Source organism: Myodes glareolus, chromosome 27 (genome assembly GCF_982192425.1).
Source record: "Myodes glareolus chromosome 27, mMyoGla1.1, whole genome shotgun sequence".
NCBI classification, from domain to species: domain Eukaryota; kingdom Metazoa; phylum Chordata; class Mammalia; order Rodentia; family Cricetidae; genus Myodes; species Myodes glareolus.
This window is the reverse complement of record NC_142052.1, coordinates 9,463,480-9,487,064: the sequence shown is the minus strand read 5'-3', so window position 1 is coordinate 9,487,064 and position 23,585 is coordinate 9,463,480. Positions and strand designations below refer to the sequence as shown.

The window sequence follows — 23,585 nt, the reverse complement described above, 5'->3', positions numbered from 1 at the left end:
TTTATTTATAGCTCTCTCCTCTGGGCAGGAGTTTCTCAATGAATTGTGGCACGCGGTACAAGCAGCAGATGCTCTGAAAGAATTTTCCATTGTCCATTTAATTCTACACTCTAGATTCTTCTTGTTAGAGAATAGTCAAATATCTTTATAATTCAAACAGTCACCACTGCCATTTCTCAATCATTCACATTGTTATTTATTTATAACAACGACATATAAATAGGACCAGGAGACATGTTGCATAGCAAAAGTTACCTTCATCCTGAACTCAGCTTAGATATTAAAATTCTAACCCTAAATTAATGGCATTATGAAGAAGCAAACGCTGTGGTTAACTCCTGAGTGACACGTTTATAAAGTCCACCAGTGACTTTCTACTTCTCCCTTCCCTTCTTCCATGTTGTGAGATCTTCTCTAAGCCCTGCTTTACTGCTTCCTCAGTCCTCCAAAACCTCTATGGTTAACTTCGGTCAGCTAATGGCCACTTCTGCCCTCTAATTCAAAACAAATTTTATGTTCAGAATGTAATCAAGATATCACATAACACATGCGTGTAGGGTCCTGATAATTGAATTTGTGCCCTTTTAAAAGTAGATCAAAGGCTTTGTTTACCTCTTCCATCACATGAGAATACAATGGAAAGGCACAGAGGCCCTTGCCAGGCGCAGGACCTACTAGACTCTTAAATGACGAAGACTTTCCACCACCTGGCCCCTGAGAAAAAATTCTTAGCTACCTCATTTATGGTAGTTTGTTATACATAGACTAAGCCAAAGGTCTTACAAATTATTTGTTACTATTAACTGGTTTGAATTTTTCAGGACCATTGCATAATTTATAGTTTTCCACATAGTATAGCTAGAAGTTTGGAGGAATATTGTAGAAACATCTACTTGCAAAACTAAAATGCAGTTTCTGAGTATGCCAAGTTGAAAATAAATCTGAAAAACTATAGTAAAGCCTCATCTTAACTTCTTTGATAAATATACTAATATATAACTATATTGACTCGTAGATGAAATTTTTATACTTTGACTTGTGGAATACCACTTAATTCTGGTAATTATGCTCCCTTTAGAAAAAAATCTAAATTATATAGTAATAAAGTTTATAAAATTGTGTCAAGTGGGAGAGACAACTTTGGTTGTTTTACAAAAGATATTATTGCATACTTACAGTTAAAATACCAAATAAAAACTTTCAGAAATATCTTCTTCTATTTTGTTTAGTTCAATTTATTATAGAAAATCTGCTTGCCATATTTGGAGTTAGGAAAGAAAGCGTTCATACATAAAACAATGTTTATAATAATAGGACAAACACTGAAGCCTATGTTTTATTATAATACAAACAAAATATACATTTCATAATTTTAATTATGTTGTACTATAAGACTACATTTTTTTAAAAGTGAAAGATTCAAGATTGATTGCTAACCACTGACAATATTAGTATTAAAATTAACTGTGGATTCTGACAAGCTAATTTTTCTTTCCCAAAAAGTGTTGTTTCAAGCTTTTCACAAATACTTTATATTACAAAATAATTAGTCCATAGTTACAAAGACTGTGTGTTTTTCTGTACTTAAATTTTTGATTCGCAGGATCTGGGAATTTTAAATCATATGCTTTTCAACCTCACATACCAACTGAAAATTGTAATATTGTGATCATCTACTATGAGAAAATAAATATTTCTATCTATAAAAAAAGCCTATCATCCACACCGAAGACCTTTCAGTGGAAACAACCATGACAGATGAGGCACTGTACACGTGACAAATGGGGCCACAGATGTCATCCTCTGAAGACACGGGCTTCCCAAGGCCACTTGCTTCTGTCTTGCTGAAATGTGTGAGACGCACCTTAGATATATGTGTAACAAAAAATCACAGTTTACCGAGTGGTCTTGTTTAATTTCATGTTTCCAAGTGAATGAGATGGCACTAGCTGTCCTGGGCACTCGGTCTGGGTTGAGTTATTCCAGCAAACAGTCACTCCTGCTCTTCCCTCCCTGAAGGCCCCAGTTTAGGAGGAACAGGATCTAGGAATACACGAAGAGTCACGCTATAGAAGACAGGAAAGCCCCGAATGAGTGGCCATATCACGGAGAGCATTTTGGAAGTAAATCTTACTGGGTCTGGAATTCTGAATGATACCTGGAGAGTTCTTGTGGCTTCTCCAAACTGCTCATTTTTTCCTATAGCTTTCTGCATTTTGTTAAGCACTTTGACTGTTTCTCCTGAACCAATTTACTCAATGACGTGCCTGTAGGATTCTGAGCTCTTTGGGAAAGAAAAAAAAAAGGTATTTTTACATAAAATGATTATTTAGATTATCCATTTCTAAACAAACTCTTAAAATTCCTAATAAATTAAATTCAAATGAATTCAGCTGGGCACAATTACATTTAGCAGCACAAAAGACTGGAATAAAAATTTAGCAAAAATATAAGAAAGTTAAAGACATATATTGAAGATTAAGAAAATATATAAAAAATGAGTGTCTAGGTTATTCTAGAGTCTGTTCTGAGATATTTGGTGTCTTTGACTATTCAAAATGTGAGCAATAATCTGATTTTTCTTCACTTCAATAAGAGGTTTTCATCTCTGATGTTAAGGAGGTAAACATTGCATTTGTCAGTTTACAGATTCACACTTTTCTAAGCGTTCAGGACAAGTAATCAAATGTGGTTTAGATACAATTTGTTTTTATTAAAAAACACATAAACCTTAGTTTCCAATTTTATTTTATAACCTTATCTCATATAATCTTACTAATAGGTTATATAATATATTTTATTCATTGTTAGTAGTTTTGTATTCAAAGCAGCGAGAGTTTTATTTTAAACCTAGGGTATAAAACAGATGTACAGAATGTTGATAGGAAACAATTACATTGAGCTAAGTAATTAGCAAATGTTTTGGATATTGTTATCTAGGTAAAATTAATTTTCAGAGGTCAGTACAAATATTAAAACCTTGTGGAATTTTTAACGTTGTACATATTTGAGAATTATTTTCTGATATACCACAATCTGAAAGTCATTTTTAAATGAAGCATGACCCCTCAGACTTGCTTTGAGTTTGCTGTCAGTTTGTAAAACTCACAGCAAATTAATAAACAAACTCCCTTGCGTGGTATTTGATTGCTAGTCTAACCAAGACACAAGAATTTGTATTTTTTTCTTCTGGAGATGCAGTTCATTCTGGTTCACTTATTAGGACAATTCCTTCACTTTTCCTCATCCTTCGAGTGAAGCGTCTATGGATATTCATTATTATACCAGCCCCTCACAGCTGACTGGGAAGCCTTTGAGATAGGAGCCCAGTGCAGATGAAATGAATGGAAGGTCCTGATGCTGCACTGGCCAAAGAGATTGACTCCCTAACACTGGTCTTTAATCACACAGGCTTCTCACAGACTTCTTTCAGAGCGTGTAGAATGCATGAGAAACAAGCAAGGTCTGTTGGTTTTCTAAAAAGCCACATTCTTTGTGAGGAAGTGACTAATTGTTCATTTCACACTATAAGGAGTGTGAAAAGGCCAAACAGAGGAAGGCGACGGTCTTTGTGCTAGAGGAAGGAAAGGTGAGCTCTGCAGAGACTGGCTGGGAAGCGATGTTCAGAGGGAACGTTAAATTTGAAACGTGCTAACAAAATACAAGTGGTATTCACGTTAATGCTGTGCATTTTCTTTACGGACTTGCTTGTTGGAAAACTGCTAAAACAACGCTGCTTGAACTCTAATGTATCAGCCCAGAAATGCAGAAAATTTGTGTCAAGAAAAGGATGTCAAAGAGTTAAGTTAACCCTTCCCGTCATCGAAATTTTGCACTTATCTATTCATTCAAAAAATATATAGTCCCACTCCCCCTCTTGGTCATCTACTTAATTATCTCTGCATGTATTACATATCGTTTACTCCTATTTACTCAACTACAACCAAATAACTATATAAATGCAAACAATATACAGAATATGATAAATACATAGAAAAAAGAGAACACAGAAATACATTGATTATAAATAAAATACTGTCATCCCATAATTCTTTACAAATGTTACTTTCACTTGAGCTTTTGCTTACAATTTGTTATAATCTAGACTGTTTTTAGTGGATACATTACAGGTTGGGAGATAGTTTATGCTCCAGTGGAGTTTCATTACATTCTATCTAGTTTGTTTTTGGTTTCCTTCCTTCTTATGTAATATAAGATTTCCCCAAAGCCAGAATTTATGGCTATCTTACCGTCTGTCTTATAAGTCCCTTCTGAGATATAGTGCACATATCCCGCCACTCTTACTATATTACAATATTTCTCCATGTTATTAAAATGGAAATTGTGCATTCTGCATTCTAGAACACAGCATTAACCGTTAGGTTCTGTCTGTGAACCTGTTTCTCTTGACCAATCACAAGGAATCTTTGTTCAGATCATTAATACCCTCTCATATAATCACTATTGCAGTGCACGAGATGTAGCCTGTGGCCTGAAACAAGGAACATACTTTTCTAAATTCTCATACCTCACTCCAAGTGTGGACTTATAGCTCCTTGAGAAAAGTTCTTGTTACTAGCATTAGATGTTTTAATTCATGCCTCTCTTCCAATTCCTACAAGATCACCCGTTCTAGAATGGAATGATTTAGCTGCTCATCAAAACATAGCCAACTGAATGATAAACTCCATGTTTAATGGGCATGCATAGGAATAAAGCACCTTCCATTGGACCAAATGATGTTCAGTTAGCTTACTTCTATACATGACTTAAAATTCAAATATAAAACATTTACAAATGTAAGGCTCCAATTTTGAGGACAATGCTTGATTTTGCTGATACAAGTTTTGTTCTCAGAAAACTGGTTCAGATGAATTCCTATCTACCATAGAGTCTCATTAAGATGAAACTCCATGGAAGGCATGCATGAATTGGCAATGAGGGATGTACAAAACAGAAGACAGTATTTTTCAGTCAGGTAAATAATTTTCTCTTTAAATTAAATAGAAAACTATGTAGCCATGTCTCTGTGGAGCTCATCCAGGTCTCTGTGATGTCGTCGGTTTCGTTTCTTCTTTATTTCCTGCATGTGCTTCCACTTTGGGCTGCCCTTGTTGCGTTGTCTCCGCTTCTCCCTGTACCACATCTGTTCACAGTACTGGTCCAGGCTGAAGTTTGGGCTGCTAAGGATTTGGATGTAGTCTTTGTATCTCAACCGTGACTCAGCCAATAGATCCTTGACCTGCCCCTCCTGGTGTTCTGCCCTCTGGGTATTTTCCATCTGTTCGCTCTCAATGACATTTAAAGTCAGCTTCACTACGGTGTGGACGAAAGTGTGTTCTTGGGCTTTGCAGTAATACATCCCAGAGTCCTTCTTCTGCAGGCTTCGGATCAGTAGCCCATAGTCCGTTTTGATGATCCTTTCATCGGGTTTCAACTGCAGGTTGGGAAAAAAATGTAGGTAATAAATTAGAAACAGAGAGCCACAAGCAAATGAAAACAGACCACATAGTTTTACTTAGATGAACCTAAAAGATATATTCTTCAACTTTCTGTCATCAAACATTGTCAGCCGTAGCTGAAGATTGTTTAAAAAAGAATCAGCTAAAAGAGTAGCCCCCAAGCCATACCCTGAATCCTCTACGTTCGTATCTTATCACATCCAAATGAACTTTGAGATACTTTTCGTTCTTCTCTCCAGTGTAGAAATCAGAAGGAAATGTGGCGGGAAACAATGAAGCAGAAGGGGTGTTATCAAATAACCTGTCCCGATATTCCAGATGGAAATCAGTGCCAAAGCTCACAAGCAGTTTCATGGGAGATTTACAAAGAGTCCCTGTTAACTAGAAGAACTCAGAGTGTTTACTAGCTACGATGGAGAGGAGAACAATGTATTAGCTCTACCTTCTACACAAATCGCCTTATAGAAGATCTGCACAGTCTAGGAGAATGAGAACCTGAATTGCAGAAACTTGCCAAAGGCTTTGGGCTGTCACTGAGCAGGCCTGTACTGGGAGAGCTAGCCTTGTTCAAAGCTAATTTCCTGATTATCATTGACTTGTTCAAGTGGTACTTTGGGGTGCCATATTTGTGGAAATTTTCACCAGAGTTTGGAGTGCTCTGTCTAGTACAGTAAATGTGATTTAAAGTGTGAGAAAGTACAATGAATAAAACAAACCTCCTCTGAAACGTGATGCTCAGCTTTTTGAAGTGGTAACAGTTAAAGACAATTCAAATGTTAAGCGTGCCTGGCTCACAAACGGTGGGAATAACAAACTATCCTCAATGTAGCGGGGGCATGTTCATCAGCACAAGAGCCTTGTTGAAATACAGCATATTGTTGAGTGGCTAGGCATGAGGTAGAACAACAATAACAACAACAACAACAATAACAACAAGACCTGGAAGATTTCCCAGCTCACACATCTGTCCCGGAACTGTAGACTTTTGGCTGATGGAAACGAAAGAGACATAAAGACAGCTAAATTAAATTTATTCACAGTGGGTGGACTATACTTCACATTCTTATGTGAAAACTATGTAGGGGAAAAAAATCTTCTTCTGGAAATATGAGAAAAGGGAAAGAAACATCTTTGGCTACCAGCCCAGTTAACTAACAAGTATATGGCAAACCACCCTGGGTGCCAGAGAAGTGCAGCTGGTGGGAACCAGTTGAGGCCAAAGGAAGGTCACAGCTCAGATTCCTGGTGAAGGAGACTGAATCAGGCCTGCCTTGCACTGTCCTGAGCCTGCACCATCAGGCTTTGGCTTGGTTGCTTGGTTGTGTCCTTTCCTCGGACCTTTCAGTGAGCTGAATGTGTTTTCTTTGCCCACTGGACAGAATCACAAAGCCACCGCATCTTAAACTGCTATTGTAATACAAACTAACTAACCTCAAATTAATTTCCATTCTCAAACCATAGAAGCTTCCTGCCTAAAATAAATGTGTATATGTGTTCGTAGACTTCTAAAGGGAAGCTAAACAGCAACAGCAGTCTCATATTTAACACAGAACATATTTGCCTTCCTTTTGCATACTGTTATTATAATTGTTTAAAAATGTAAATCCATCTTAGATCTCAAAAGACTAGCTCTGTATATTTGAATGCTGGTTTCTCGGCCGATCGTTCCTACTTTGATTCACTTATCTTCCCCAATGTTCTCCCGCCTGTCAGCTCCTGGAAGGCACACGGTGAGTTTGGAAGTAAACAGCATTATAGCTGCCGTGGTGGACGAAAAGTTTAACTTCTGCAGTTTCTGTAGTTCTCCTCACTGAACGTGCCCTGAGGCCATCAGCATGAAGCTGGAGTTGTAGTCCGGTTCTCCACGTCACATACCTCTCTGCGTCTGATGTCTGATGTCGCTTAGGCTACACTAAGCCATTAGACACCATCACAGTTTGGCCAGGTGCTGTCTCTTGTTTTCTTTAATCTTCCAGAAGGAGGAAATTATGACTGTCGCTTCACGAGCACTGGGTAACACCCCACCGCTGCTTTCTCTTTCTCTATCTGTATCCTGTGTAGGAAGCTTTGTCCTGAGACTGAGATTCCTACCCCCTTTTCATGATAGCTCAATCCTATGGGACTTTTCACCACATAAACACCTGGAATTCTATTACGAGGGGAAGATCCTTCACCTTTCTTACCGTCTATGGAATACTAAATATTCTTTGGATTTTTACCAATTGTTATAAAATGTGCCTTATTTTATTTTATTTTTTTGTTTTTGTTTTTGAGCTAGATGGATTTACCCAAGGTCTATCAGGTTGCGTAATGAATTTTTGTGTCTTTTCCAAAATTCCAAAATATAGCTTTACTGCAGTGGAATCATTAATCGAACAGATTTTTATTTCATACATTTAGAGGTTCTTACAACTTATGGATAAAAATCTGCGATGCAGCAGTTGAGTAGCTAATTGGCTTTCACAGTTCTCCATTATTTCTCTATAATGCTTTCGTTCTCTGCAGGGACAGGACACACGCCCAGCCTGTGACCCAGAGGGAAAAGGCATCACAAATAGCTGAGAAGATCGAGCCCCTGTCAAAGAGATCGTTTCTGACCACTGAGTCACGAGTCCATGGAATTTTCTCCAATCTGAAAGTGCTGAACACAAGCTAGCCTAACGTGAAGAACCCCAACCATTCTTCTGTTGGAGACAGCTATCTGTTTGCCTAATGGAAGCAAGGATTATGTACTGGCCATTGTTCCCTGAAGCTCCTTAGTGAAAGGCAATTCATTTCACATGAGAAGAACAAAGAAATGGTGAAGGTTGTTTAGATACTAAACAGCAGGTGAAGATGAGAGGCGCTCTATTCTTTATTAAGAGCAGCTGGAAGGCCTAACACATTCCCGGTATCTTGGAAGAAATTACAACTTCAGGAATACTCCTTTCTCCAGAAAACATTACCAGAGGGGAACTGGTATCAAATAAAGAAGAACACTTTCATCATTAAAAACATGAAAGCCTATAAGCCTGTTGTGAAAAAAATGTGTTTGTATTTAAGAATACTTTTCTAATTTAATATTGTAGGAAGCAAAAATACTGTAAGAAAAAAATTATGCATATTTTTAGGTTTTTCCAATTATGCTTCTATAATGCTACATAGTAAAACATTTATTAAAATAACAAAAACTAATAATCATTTTAGGCAAAAAGCAAAAAAAAATATTACTAAAATAACTGGTTTGTTCTTTAAAGAAATGAACTTATACCTAAATGTTAGAATAACTTTTTATCTTTGAAAAATGTAAACATAAAAATATAAGGTGTAGGTATAAATTAATGTGGGAAAACATTGATGCCTTATTATGAAAGAAGTTCCTAAGCAGATGAGTTAGGAAATTGTGTACTTAGAAATAAGTAGATTTGCCTTATTCAAATATAACACTTTCATAGAAAAATTAGAACTATTAGAAACAAAAGATATATAACTAAATTATTTAGAATGTGTTGCTATTAAATTATTGATTTCTGTAATGTAGAGATGGCTTGAGGAAAGTATTTTTTTTCTTGTTTTTTTTTTTTTTGATACCGTGTTTCTCTGTAGCTTTAGAGCCTCTCCTGGAATTAGCTCTTGTAGACCAGGCTGGCCTCTAACTCTCAAAGATCCACCTGCCTCTGCCTCCCAAGTGCTGGGATTAAAGGCGTGCACCACTAGGTGAGGAAAGTAATTTTAAGTGAATCTGCTAACAACTTTCCAGACAATGGACCCATAAGATATGTTGCTGAGTTAATTAATGGAAGCACAGAGCTAAGAATCTTGAGAACATTTGCTCACATCTGCTATTATTGAAGGAACTAAATTTTGACACTTGTGTGTGTGTGTGTGTGTGTTTGTTTTCCAGATTGCTGAAAGCTTCTTAAATTTTATGTATAGTAGCTTTGTTCTGTGAGGTACACATGCCTCAAGATGGTGGCACTGATAGACAATCAAACAGTATAATGACCAATGTCTCCAATTTTTTTCTTAGTTTTCAGTAATTTGTCCTAACTATATAGAAAAATAAATATTTAGATATAAAGGCAACCTTTTTATTATTAGAGAACATGATTTAAAGAGCTTCTATTTATCCTGTGGATTCCGTGTGGATGAAAGAGAGACAATGGTCTGATGTTTATTAACAGGAGGAAGCAGGGAAAGTACTCCCAGGGTAGTGATGAGTACCGAAACTGAATAAACCCAAAATATCACTCATGCTTATCTGCACTAAGTGGTACCATGATTCTTTGTGTGTTATTGCAAGTTTAAAAGGATTTATTTGCTTTCATAACAAAAAAGAAACGAAAGGAAAACAGAGCACCACAGATGGAAAAGGCAGACGCTGGAAGATGCTTTAAAAACATTCAGCTCCACCAAGAAAAAACAGGATGGTAAATGGCATGAAGGATCACTTCTTTTCTTCGTTAAAGTTGTCCCCAAAGTTCAACAGAAGCTAGGGGACTGCCAATTAACGTGCTAGTTGCAACATAAACACCATCAGTTTCAACCAGCCTTATAAGAGAGTCAGCAGGTAACCTCCCCCAAAGCACCCAGCTGAGAAGTGGCTTGGTGAGGAAATGGGCTCCTCCTGGCACCGAATAACCTGGTGACAGCATCTGTAGCCCAGGAGGCCATGATGCATCCCCCGGGCTTTTTATGAGCCGAGGAAAGATTGCAAGCGGCGACCTTCTGAGTGAGGACCAGAAGACATCCTGCAGGGCAACATGCTTCAAGTGCAGCCAGGATATTGCCCTGTTCCTCAACTCAGGAAGCAGCACTGCGGGTCCTGGACAATGGGAAACCACCCATTTGCGAAGACAGATGAAAATAACAGTTGAAACATTGCAGGGCACATACTTTCCAACAAAATGCAATAAATACATTATTTCTGCTCCATTGAAATTCATGGAGCATGGTACCATCATGATATGTGATATAGTGCTGTTAGGTACATTAAAACAACGCATAGAAATTTCTGAAAAATGAAGAATGTAAGTACACCATAAGCAAAAATGGATACCTACAGCTGGAGGAATTCCTCAAGTAGCACCACGCTTTCCAGCTAAAGGTCAGATTGGTTTGCTATGGAGGTCAAATACCTCTCTAATTAGAGCAAATACAAAGAAAAATCAAACCCCACTAGCTATAAAATCTATAAGTAGCTTCAATTCACGCATAATTAAAATATATAAATGTGACTAAATTAAATCTGCATCTTAAAGCTCCAAGAGCGCTCAATGTTTCATTAATAAAGAAAAAGGACTTGTACTTTGAAGTAGAATAATTATTACTCTATCAGATCATAGTTCAATGTAGACTACAAAAATAGATAGGGTAGTAATTTGGAATTCCACTCTGTATGCTTTGAATATGTTTTATTGCCATTGGTTAATAAAGAAAATGATTTTGTCCAATAGCTTAACAGAGCAAAGCCAGGCAGAAATTCTGCACAGAGATGTAGAAAGAGAGTAGGTGGAGTTGGGAAGACACCATATAGCTGCCAAAGAAGACAAATGCCCCAGAGCCTTACTGGAAGGCATAGCCTCATGGTGATACACAGATTAATAGAAATGGGTTAATTTAAGATGTAAAAGTTGGTTAATAACAAGCCTGAGCCAGTAGGTCAAGCAGTGTTGTAATTAATATAGTTTCTGTGTGATTATTCGGGTCTTGGGTGGCCAGGAATGAATAAGCAACCTCCACCTACAAAATGGCCACTAATGTGGGGCTAATCTGCACGGTCCTGCCACATACTTCAGGTCCGGGAGCTTGTGCGCCCCCTTGGGGTCAGGAGGAATGTAGCTGAGGGTACCTCAGAAACTCAGCATCACTGTCTGGGAAAGCAGCCAGATCAGGTCTGCAAGGTGTGCACAGGCAGGAGAGCATGGCCAATTCTCGCCAGCATACACAGAGATATTTCCAGGCCATGCAGCACACTGCATGTCAGATTTAGATTTTGCTCAGATAAAAAGGGTTTATGTGCTGCACACTTCATCTCCGAGTTAAAGTGGTGAGTGTGGCTCCTACCTGGCATTCCCAGAGAAAGCTGGTGGTAAAGGTACCTCAGCCATATAAAAGGCCAAGAGAGTCAGAACCAGCATCCAGGGCCACTGCAACCAAGCTGATTATCATTTTAAAAGTTCTCCTGGGCAGAAAAATGATTACAAATATGCAATAAATACAGATTTGGAGAAAAATAAACCTCTAAACTGGTCATGATGTGTTTTAAAAATGTATATAGGCTTGAGAGAAAGAATAAAAGTATAGACAATTCCAAAAAAGTAATTAGTTTTAAAAAATAAAACAGTTCTTAAAGTGACAGTAAAAGTAATACAAAAGGGTACAGGCAGACACAAATTAAAGAAGTAAAGAAAAATAAGCCACATAAAGATTAAATATGCAGAGAGTCTGGAATATCATATTTTTGTGATTTCTTGAATTTTTTAAACTACAGAGAGATATTTTATTCTGGGAACAACTAAGATAAACCAACATATATATTTTAAAGGTATCCTGACTTCAAAGTTTGGGTCTAAGGATATGTTGCTTTAGAAAAAAGGTTCTGCTTTTCTTTCTATAGAGGATGAGACCCTGTGGATTCCTTCCAGCATAATGTAATTTTATGGACACCCCCCCCCCTCCGAAACATCTCTATTGACACTCAAAATACTTTGCCCAACAGAAAAGAAGGAAGCAGTTTGGAGACAACTACATCCAAATTTCCAATTATTGTTTGTAAGTGTTTGTTTTCATTTAAAAGAGGGATAAGCTATAGAGATGAAGACTTTGCATTGGTATGGATCTTGGTCTATCGATAACAAATTTAAGGTCAATTTTGTTATGTGTATTTCTGCTCTTGTTTAAAGTATTGTGTTTGTGCAGTTCATTTAAAAATGTAGCATATAGTGAAGAAATACAGATTAATAGATAGTCACTTATAATAGTCAAACTCAGTCATGTAAGTTAGATTTTACTGGATGTACTGAGATATATTTCAGATGGATAGGTATTCTTCATATCTTTCAAAGCCATACAGAATATGGCATTTAAAATGTTCTCAGAACTGAGATTTTTCTTGAGAGTGAGATATGTCTGCTTCCCACAGTACTAATTAATTCAGAGAAGTGAATGGACACTGAAGAAACTTGTTATGGAATTTGCCTTCAGTGTGACAGGGCTAACCATTTGAGCAAGAAACTGCTCTTGCCTGGACTGCTTGATGGTATGCTATATAAACTGCACATGCAGGATCCACAGCAAAATGTCTGCTGAAGTTGCCTAAGGAAAGTGAGACAGTCATTCACAGTTCCAGCTTCATGAAAGAGTCTGCTAGACATTCTGCAAGATACAGAAGAAAATGACTGACAAACTCCCAATATAGGTGAAACTGCCTTTGAAATTTTCTGATTCATGGAATAGTCAGCTAGATACCATGGGCCTGTAGGCTGAATATTAATGTCCTAATGTTACAGAAGAACTCTGGGTTACTGTCCAGGCAACAAGATGTCTCTTTCAATTCTAGAGTTTTGGAAGGTGCTTACAATGTACTTCCTGTTTACTTAGGTAATATTATATCCTTCTGGAGTTTTTGATGAAGTTGAAGAATGATAGTTACAAATAAAAAAGATATATTAGTTATAAAACTTTAGACTCACAAAGATAGTAGAGATGATAGAGTATTTTCCTTAATTTGTCAAATGTAAATAGACTAAATAGTGTAACTATAATTCTTGCTCAATAACTTTTGCTGTATGTAATCTTGCTATATTAAAGTTAAAAACTTCCTTTTTAATTAGACAGAAAATGAGAGGTGATGTGTGATTCCCTTCTGTATGCTGTGAGTATGATTTATTGCCATTGGTTACTAAAGAAGTTGTATTTGGCCAATGGCTTAACAGAGTAAAGCCACGCAGGAAATCTGAACAGAGAGTAGAAAGAGAGTATGCAAAGTCAAGGAGATGCCATGTAGTGGCCTAAGGTGGCATATGTCCCGGAACATTTGCTAGTAGGCCACAGTCTTGTGGTGATACGCAGATTAATAGAAATGGGTAAATTTAAAATGTAAGAGTTAGTTAATAAAAACCCTGAACTAATATGTCAAGCATTATAATTAATATAGTTTCTGTGTGATTAATTGGGTCTTGGGCAGATGGGGACAAGCGAGCAGCCTCTGCCTACAGGACAGACTTAAATAAATATTGAGTGTGTATATTCCCTGCCTATATTAGTATTTATATTTAGTAATATTAAGTTTTGATGACATGTGATATTTTAGAGAATAGAGTTAACAGACATCCTCAAATTTCCAGTTTCATATATTTATATATTAAACTTAAATCAACAGAGAGGAAAAAATAGTGTTTATTCTTTTATTTTTTCTGTTAATTTTCTTAACACAGACTTGTAATTGCAACAATTACATTGCAACAATGTTATGAATATTTTATGACACAGAACAATCATATACACCAGGACCTCAAGAGCATCTTTTAACTCTGAAAACATTTATTCTGAATTCTGCATTCAATCTTCCACTCACCACAATGTCTTTTGTATAATATAAGAATTGTAAATTCTAATAAAATATTGGATTCTTTAATATTTTTATTTATGTATATATGTATGGGTCTGAGAGTATTCTAGGGCACAGAGGTCAGAGTGTGTGTTGAATCTCCTGGAATCGAATCATAGTTACAAGCAATTATTAACCACCCAAGGTGGGTACAGATTCAGTAATCTGGGTCCTTTGGAAGAGCTGTTAATTTTCTTAACCATTGAATCATCTCTCAAGCCCTATTACTGGGTTCTTTTCGTTCTTTAGTAATAAACATAATAACAATCAATTCTACAATATATCTTTTATTTCATAATACTTTCAAAATTAATCTAAGATTTCTAAGACTACCTAAAATAATCTCATTCAAATCTGCAGCATATGACTTATCTATGCCATAAAATGTTCATAACATATCTCAATCTTGAGTCAATGTTAAGAAAATTAACAGAATAAAATAAAATAAAAAAATGACCATTAATTTTCTCTCCTTTGACTTAAGATTTATTACTTAAATAAATAAAAATAAAAATCTATACATTTCCAAATTCTGCAATTTTATCCACTTTCCTCTTAAAATATGATTTAATAGAAATTGATATTTCTGGGAATAGTTTTCATTTTGTGACCTAGACTAAGCTCAAAAGTAGCTGAAATTTAGTGATATTACTATGGTTATGAAAATTTTATATTCTCTTTTTTTAATCAGAAATTGTCTTGAAATTCTTTAAGAAATAAAAATTTGAAAAAAAATCGTGTTTGTTTTAAAAATATGTATCAATGCTCCACTTGCACTGAATTGGCCTGTGCATAGCCCCCAAACAACTGTAACCTATGTTGTTGGTGAGTCTAAACTCTGACCTGCCCTTTCATCAAACAGTGAGTAGAGTGCTCTATGACACTCAATGTCGTGCAACTTTCATAAGGAATAGCTGAGTTCAGTTTGACAGCAGAATCCTTGCTGATGACGGCTTACCTCCTCACGATGCTCCTCTCCTGACCGCTGGATGTACCACTTAACGGAGGCTTGCTGAGATTTTGGTATACATTCCAGAAAAGTTGAATTAAATTCAATTCCAAAAATCACCTTTTCATCAGCTGTTTCATGGCTAATGCCTAGAAAGCAAACATAGCATTGGAGATTAACCTTGACCTGATTTTAAAAGCAATGGGAAAATGGACTGATTCAAAACAGATGTCACCACGGAAGAACCATACACATTATTAAAGAGAATGGAAATTCATACTATAATACTGTTACCGAGAATCAGATACTATCCAACAAAGGAATGTTTAAACTACACCTGTATCATCATTTTAGTCTTTAATTGCCACATTACAATTATTTTAAAGAAATAAAAACTTGCAATATGTAACAATTAATATATCTTTTCATTAAAAACTTTTTATGTCTTTCAATGTTGTTGGTTCTGGAAAAGTAATTTATTTTTTTATTCAATTAAATAATTCAATTTTTCATTTTTATTTTTCTGTATTGCTGTTTTGCTTGCCTATATGCATACATGCATACAATCTCCACAGAGGCCAGAAGAAGGTGGCAGATAACCCAGGGCTGGAATTACAGATGGTTGTTAGCTGCTAAGTGAAGGCTGGGAAATTGTCTAGGAATTTATCTAGGAGAGAAACCAGCGCTTTTTACTATTAAGTCATCTCTTCAACTCCAGCAATTAGTTTGAGAAGACAAAGGGGGGGGGGGAGAGAGGGAATGGAGAGAGAGAGAGAGAGAGAGAAAGAGAGAGAGAGAGAGAGAGAGAGAGAGAGAGAGAGATTCTACTTAAATTGGTACACAGAGTTGCCCAGATAATATTTTAAAAATCTGATATCTGCAATCAGGAAAGTAAGTAGAATTGTCCAAGCTTGATGAAATTGTGTGACAAGAACAAGGTCAGTGGTCTGACCTAGAATGGAGACCTTGTCTCTATTGCCTTGCCATTTGGTTTTGTAGATACTCTAATTGTTAGGTATTTAGCACAGGTCATTTAAAGAGATGCTAAGGATTAGTTTCTCAGATATTTTTTTTTATTCAGCTGCACTATCTAAAATACATTCTATCCAGAGTATTAAAAGGCCGTGTCCCATGCAGAATATAAAATTTGTAATCAAATTCTTCAGTAAAACTTATATCTGCACAGATTGACTCAAATAATCACTTTCCATTAAATATTCCATTCTACGGATGAACCCGTTTAGTATTTTAGGCATCAGCACAGGACTAAAGTTATGGAACCAGGGGGGACCCAAGGCAAAGCACTCAAAACCACTAACATAAATACTAGAGAGAAAGCAGGAACGTTTTCAGCTAGGATGGCTGGGGAGGTGTCTCTGAGGAATTGCTGTATCAGTATAAAATCCCACAAGGTGAAAATGCAGCTGTGGGAGCTCCTGAAGCAACTACCCACTGCAAGTGCAGTAATACAAATAGACCCGACGAAGGACATGATTGACCCCTATCAACATGTGAAACTCCGTCGGTGGATGAACAGTGAAGCAGTAGGTGAGGACAGTTTACAAGTGGACAGGCAAGAGAGGTCCTGGCAGGATCTTATAGGCCAGGCTGGAAGCTGGAACTTCTGCTAATTATTTAAGGAGATGGGAAAATGTTTCAAGGATGGCAGCACCATATCTGACTGTAGTTCTTTTTAAGAAATTATTCAGGGTATCGATTGCTTATGGACTCACAAGGGGAAGTGTGGCAGCAGGGAGGCTAGAAAGAGTCTACTGGTGAAGATCCACAGCTTCCTTGTCACTGGTGGCAATAAGAAGTGGGGTTTGGCCTCAGAGGCAGAAGGATTATCAAGAGGTCGGTGATAGATTGTGAAAGAAAGAGAGGCACCAGAGAGATTCCTAGGAGCTTTTCACCTCAGTTCAGTGAATGCTATCATTATTTACTATGATGAGGTGGTCAAAAAATCCATGGAAACAAGAAGTCTTTCTCAGTCACTCATTGCAGATGCTAAATGGGCATTCAAGTGCAGTTTTTGAGTAGGACTGTAAGCATGCATGCTTAATATACAGGACAAGAAAGTTAACTATGAGTTTGAGAGTTGAGAAGACTCTATTGCTACAGTAAGGGAAAAGACAAACAAATGTATGATGAAAAAAAAAAGAGTTGGGATGCTCCTAAATGCTAAGTGTGTGATAAAATGCAGAAGGTTCTACAACTTCAGAGGTTGACCAAAAAGATGCAATGCCACAGCAGTGCAAGTGTGCAGAATACTATCTCTCTGAGCACAAGTAGGCTTGATTTGTTGTTATGATGATCTCCTGAAATAAATCAGCTATCATTATTGACTCAAATTAACTAGGATGTAGAGTAAGCTCCCAACACATCCTAACTGGTAAGCATCCCTCAAGAGAATGAAGTAATTCAAAGGAGAAAGAATTGTAGATTATATAAAAATCAAAAATGAAAATTGTCAACTGGATTTGAAATGGAAGAAGCTACAGGGGACCTCAACTGGAAGGGAATGGGCACGATGAGGATTTCAAGAGATCTTGTGCAATGGCTTATAGCAGGAAAGGGGTGTGGGGAAGGGAAGGCGATTACTGTGAGTGACTCAGGGAACAATGTACTTTGTTCATTTCCTTTATGCCAACTGTCCTCATCTGACACAGAACTTATTTTTCCTGTTTTCCGTTTGTCCTTTTCCCTAACAAACAGGTGAATATAAAGTCTAGGAATACATGGATAGTGTTCTGGTCATTCACGCATCCTCAAACCTCAAAACTGCCCTTGGTGTATCTTTGCATTTATGTGTGCAAAGGATTGAATTCATAGCATGTAATGAAGTTCACCAAACTGAACAATGGACATAACAGTGAGTCACTTTCACATTAGAATACAAATGTATACACCTTATTCTGTACAACAACTTTCTGCGGTCAAGGATGAACTTATAAGTTACAAACACTACTGTGTTTTACAATCAAGAAAGGACTCCTGGCCCACCAGTTACAAACTATGAAGAGTTAGGTCATTTTTGGTCAGTTATAATATGATAAAAGAGTGTATCTTCCTTTCCCTATTCAAGTAGTATGGTGTGTGTGTGTGTGTGTGTGTGTGTGTGTGTGTGTGTATGAGAAAAAGAGAGAGAGAGAGAGAGAGAGAGAGAGAGAGAGAGAGAGAGAGAGAGAGAGAGATCTCAGCACTCAGGAGGCAGATAGGAGGGTTTCTGTAAGTTAAAGTTCAGCATGGTTTACAGAACAAATCAAGCTCCAGGGCAGTATGCCAGAATACATAGTGAGACCCTGTCTCCAAAGAACAAAACAAAACAAAAAACGTACGTGTATATGTTTGGTGGTGGAAAAATCAGAAGACAATAACTAAAACCTCAAAGCTGTCTATAGTTTTTAGAGTTAATTTTTTCCATATTCAAACTCAATCACCAAACCTCTTTTCCAGGATCTTCTCTACTCGGATTTTCAAACTCATCTACTCTGAGGATCTTTTCTTCTGAACAGCAAAGCCTTTCGCTAACTCTCCATTTACTAAGGGTCTGCATTAGTAATTGTACCTTATGACAGCTCCTCCGAAGGGCATACGCACTCTAAGGAATTCCTTTGTCTCATGGTACACACAGATCAATTAAGGACATATGCAACCTACTCAATGAGCATTTACTGCTCGAAGGTATGCAAGAATAAGTGAATGGAAATAAAGTTGAGACCACCTAAAACTTTGATCCAATAAGCACTAAATTCTTTTTTTTTTTTTTTATCAGACCTTCCTGGGAGGTCTTCGCGTTTCCTCAGGAGTCTCAAATGTTTGGGGCTAAACCCTGTTTTGCCTCTAACAGAATCCTCCAACTTTAAAAGGATGGATAAGGCACTAAAGAAGAAACATGTTGTGGCTCAGGAATTTAAAAGACATATGAAACAAATCATGATTTAACAAAGGGTTATTCACTTAGGCAAGTAGACAGGGAACTCCTTTATAAAACTCCTGTTACTTTTCCAGAACATAAGCATTACACACAATGAGATAGTCATATGTATGGTTGCTTAGATTCATATAGAAAATTTTAAAAAGGCTCAGGAAGAGGAGGCTTATCATTTTAAATGGTAAGAAATGTGCATCAAGCCCATACTTACTGTCTTCTATGTCCCAGCACTGAGTAATTGGGTCCCCATATTTTACATCCTGGCGTCTAGCTCGCCTATGGAAAGAAAATTAAGCTAATTAGATCTTCAAGTATAATTGAAATATAGAAAGTCTGTGTCTCATGCTATCACTGACTGAGACAAACTGTACTTGTCTGACTGTGCAACCGAAATGCAGGTCAGGCTTCCCATCAATCAAACATTAATTTAAATTCCTGTGGTAGAAAAGCCCCAACACAACAAATCCTGCTGTTTTGCATTAAGATGATCAGAATTTCATTTAACTACTGTTCTTTTTCTCTAGCTTCACAAGTTATTCAATAGAACAGGTTGAACATGACTAAGATGCAGGTTTATACACAAGACACGGAAAGAACTCTTCTTTCCCACCTGCCTGCCAACATCATAATCTACAAAAGTCTTCCAGTGAGTAGGAAAAGGCATATAAACAAAGAAATCTCATTGTGTCCTTCATTCTATTACACGCTTTATTCAATAAATTAGGTTCAGTCAGAAACAGAACTACTAGTTCAATATGGCATACATGCATATTTGTTGTTATTATCAATAAACAATTAGCTATCCTGGTAACTGTGAAAATAATACAAGAAATTTTGCACTATGTTATATGTTTCCCTTAAATTAATACTTATTTAAGATGAAATGCCACATTTCTACTTAATCTAAGTGTATCTTATATCTTAATATAGTTTCACTGCCTTTGTCTATTCTAAGTTTTTAAACAGAAAGTGCTTTAATATGCACAAAACATTAAAGTTGTACATATTAACATGCTATTACATAATATTTTGATACATAGATATAACTGTGAGATGCTACAGTTTTGTTCAATGCATTTATCTCTTTAGATACTGCTTTGAAATAAAAATCTTCAAAATCCCTTTTGGCTTGTTTGAACTGCACAATTCAGTGTTATTACCTATACTCCACATTATGACACAACACACCAGGATTTCTGATTCCTATCTAACATTATTGCTAAATCCTCTAGATCCCTTCTTCCCTGCTACACTCTGGGGTCCATGTTGTCACTTCAGAGATCAGAGACACAGCAGTAAACTTTCTCAGATGCTTGGAGTGCTCCCCTGGGGCGCAGCTGACCAGATGACAACCTTGGAAAAGAGTCATCCATTGTACACATCTGTAGCCTCTGATGGACATTATGTTAGGTGAGGGAGCACATCACAGTGGCATATCTGTGAGATCAGAGATGCAGTCTTGGGAAACACAGGAAGAAAAAAATTATGATGCTGTAAGGAACATAAGGTCATGAATGTTTTTAAATCTTGGCTTCTTCAGGAACAGGATCAATTAATCAAAGAGAACATTTATTGCCAAGTAATGAACACTCTACTCTTCAGCTTCTAGAAAAGAATTCCCTAAACACTCATTAAGATGAGTCTATTCTGAGCAGACAAGTTTTAACAAACTGTTGGCAACTTTTAACTCTGAATAATCATATTTACCCACTTACACTTAATGTAAAGAATTAAGTGGTCTTAAAAGAATATAAAATGTGTCTTGGCTATAATGAATATGTGCAGATGTACAAAAGACCTACAATTGTTGAGTCCAAATGTTTCGAATCTGACAGATCAGTGAAATGTTTAACTGAAAATAAATGTACATGTGACAGTGAAGCTAACTCATGTTCTTCACTTAGAGCACGAAACGACACCAAAAGTGTGAAAGAGCTTAAAGAGGAAATTAACCAAAAGCATGCATAATTTGATAACAGTTTTATTTAGGACATATACTTTGAATAACACCTTAGCAAATAATATTACTACCATGTACATACAAAATATGACATATGATAGTAAAATATTCATCTAGCATGAATTGACTGGCATTCATATTTTTTCTAATGTTTTTCTCTTAAAAATAGTGTCAAAATGTGTATCTCATAACTCTGGATAACTTGTACTTGTGCGTGTAGAATAGTGCAATAGTTAGGCTTTCCTGGATATAGTCAAGTGTTTATAAAATAAAAAACTACCAATGTCAAGGCAACAGTTTATTGCTGAAGCTGATCTGAGTGACAGAAATTGACAAATTATAGATATTAGAGTAAAAATAAAATTGCATCAAATCACCAGATGTGCTGTGGGCTTTGTCTGCACTTCTACAAACATGGGCACTTATGAACAACTTGCAAAACAATAGATGTGAATAAGTACATATTTAGAAGTCTGAGAGAAGGAATGTAATAAAACTAGTTAACAAGAACAATTTTGAAAAGTAAACAGGGTGTCACTATTTAGCTCAGGCTATTGTGGAACTTGGAGCAATTCTCCTGCCTCAGTCTCCTGTGTTGTGCAAATACATGCCCGAACCACTATGCTTGGCTGTTAAAAATGCTGTATATAATTTATCAAAATTTTTAAAATTCTATAGTTTGCAATTTCAGAACATCTGTTCAGCCTTCAAACTTTAATATAAAGTGATTGAATATTTCAATTATAATATTTCTTCCACAGGCCAAGCTTTCTATTTGCCTTTAACTGAAACTCCAAGTAAGAACTTCTTGTGAGAAATCATGTGGGAGGGAGGGGTGTCCTGACCTTTTGGAAGTGGGTGCATATCTTGAGCAGGCATTTCCATCCCAAGCACAGTAGGGGTCTCTGGCAAGACAGCAATCTGCGCAGGCTTTCCCGTAAGTGTCACATCTGTGCAAGGAGAGCTGAACCAATCCATCCCAGGAACCAACGTACAACTGTTGCTGCAAATCAAGCAGAAGAAGCGAATCAGTGCCCTTGCTCACATTAGTCTTGAGAATCACCCTTTTGTAAGTACCATACAATAGCTATAAACCCATTTGTAAGTGTCCTGTTATCTGTAAATGCTGATGCAGAATTGTGAGGAAGGGTAACGAGTAAACTTTGCCTACCGCTAGCCAGATTCTGATTTGAAGATGTCAATATGAAGTCGACAACTATTGTGGAATATTAGTTTTAGATGTGCTACATTCGTTTATGCTGTAGAATATTTGTTTAATGATGCAAAGATGTGCTGCATTATTTTATGTTACATTTGTTTAATTGCTAAGTTGTGTTGCTTTGGCTTCCTAAAAGACCTGATTGGTCTAATAAAGATCTGAATGGCCAATAGCTATGAAGGATAGAGAAAAGATGGGCAGAGCTGGCATGCAGGGAGAATAAATAAGAGGAGATAAAATAGGAAGAAGAGAGAAGAAGGAGGAGTGAGAAAAGGAGAAGAAGAGGATGATGCCAGGGCTAGCCACATAGCCACAGAGCCACACAGCCAGCCATGGCGTAAGAAGTAAAGATATATATATATATATATATATATATATATATATATATATATATATATATATATATATAATTTAAAAAAGGTAAAATGTAGCTAAAGAGAAAAGAGATAATTTAATTTAGAAAAGCTGACTATAAACAAGGCAAGCTAAGGCTGGGCATTCATAGTAAGATAATTCTCGGGGCATTTATTTGGGAGGTGAGTGGTGGGCCCCTAAAGAGTAAAATCAAACAAGCAAAATAACAAAAAACCCTAACAACTAAAAAGCTACTAACAACTACAGACAATATTCTAGAAAGCTAAAGTAGGCTAGGCAATAATTTAAACTAATAAGCTGCTAGACTATGGAATTAAGACATCATTTCTTTCTCAGTAGTAGAAGTTATACTTTGGTAGATGCTCATAAACATAGATATTACAGGTAACACTAATGGCATGCCTCTGCCATGGTTCTCAACAGGAGAAATGTCTAAAGCAGACTCTTGACACTATTTTTATTTTAAGATGGACTGATCCCTGATAAAATACAGTTTACAATTGGTGATTAAATGTCCGGTGTCTCCATCATCAGGTAGACTTAAACAATGCTATATCATAAAGCAAAGGATACTGGAAACAGCAAATAAATTACACTTGCAAAGTGAGTTCTGAAATTCCTGCAGTACTCCCCATACACATCCATTTGAGCGTCTGCAGCAGAGGAGATGAAGACCGAGGAATAGTGTCAATGATAAGTCTCAGCCTATGATTCTCAAGAACTTACAACTCTTGTGGACCATTCTCTGCTTTGAAATAAGGAGGAACCCCACAGAAACAGATTGTAGCATAAAAGGCATAGAGGTTACCAACTTACGGAAATCTATTTTATTGCCTGTTTTATTCTGTTAAGACTTCCTTGTCATTGAACACAAAGCATTCTGTTAGCTTCTTTCCCACAATTCTCTGAAATGCTTATGGCAAATGGCTACACTTTCCTTGTCACTCTCACCATCTTTACTAACTTCCTCCCCATCCATGAAGTTCTAACCTTTTTCGGCCTCTTCCCTCTGCTGTGGCCTTTCTTTTGCTTTGAATCATCATTTGCATACATTGTTTGCAAGGTTCTAACTACTTTTCTAATGCCAGCTTTTCTT

General features: G+C 36.7%; 1 protein-coding gene across 1 annotated transcript in view; it reads right to left on the bottom strand.

The window, feature by feature from the left end:
- Positions 1-1,301: 1,301 nt before the first annotated feature.
- Sema3d (semaphorin 3D) overlaps positions 1,302-23,585 on the bottom strand; it is a 193,627-nt gene continuing 171,343 nt past the window's right edge. The window contains exons 15-18 of the mRNA XM_048433583.3: positions 21,741-21,898; positions 19,147-19,211; positions 15,011-15,150; positions 1,302-5,437 (exon numbers count right to left, since the gene is read on the bottom strand). Of these exons, the coding sequence (XP_048289540.3) occupies positions 5,012-5,437; positions 15,011-15,150; positions 19,147-19,211; positions 21,741-21,898 (789 nt within the window). The 3' untranslated portion in view covers positions 1,302-5,011. The remainder of the gene's footprint in view (positions 5,438-15,010; positions 15,151-19,146; positions 19,212-21,740; positions 21,899-23,585) is intronic.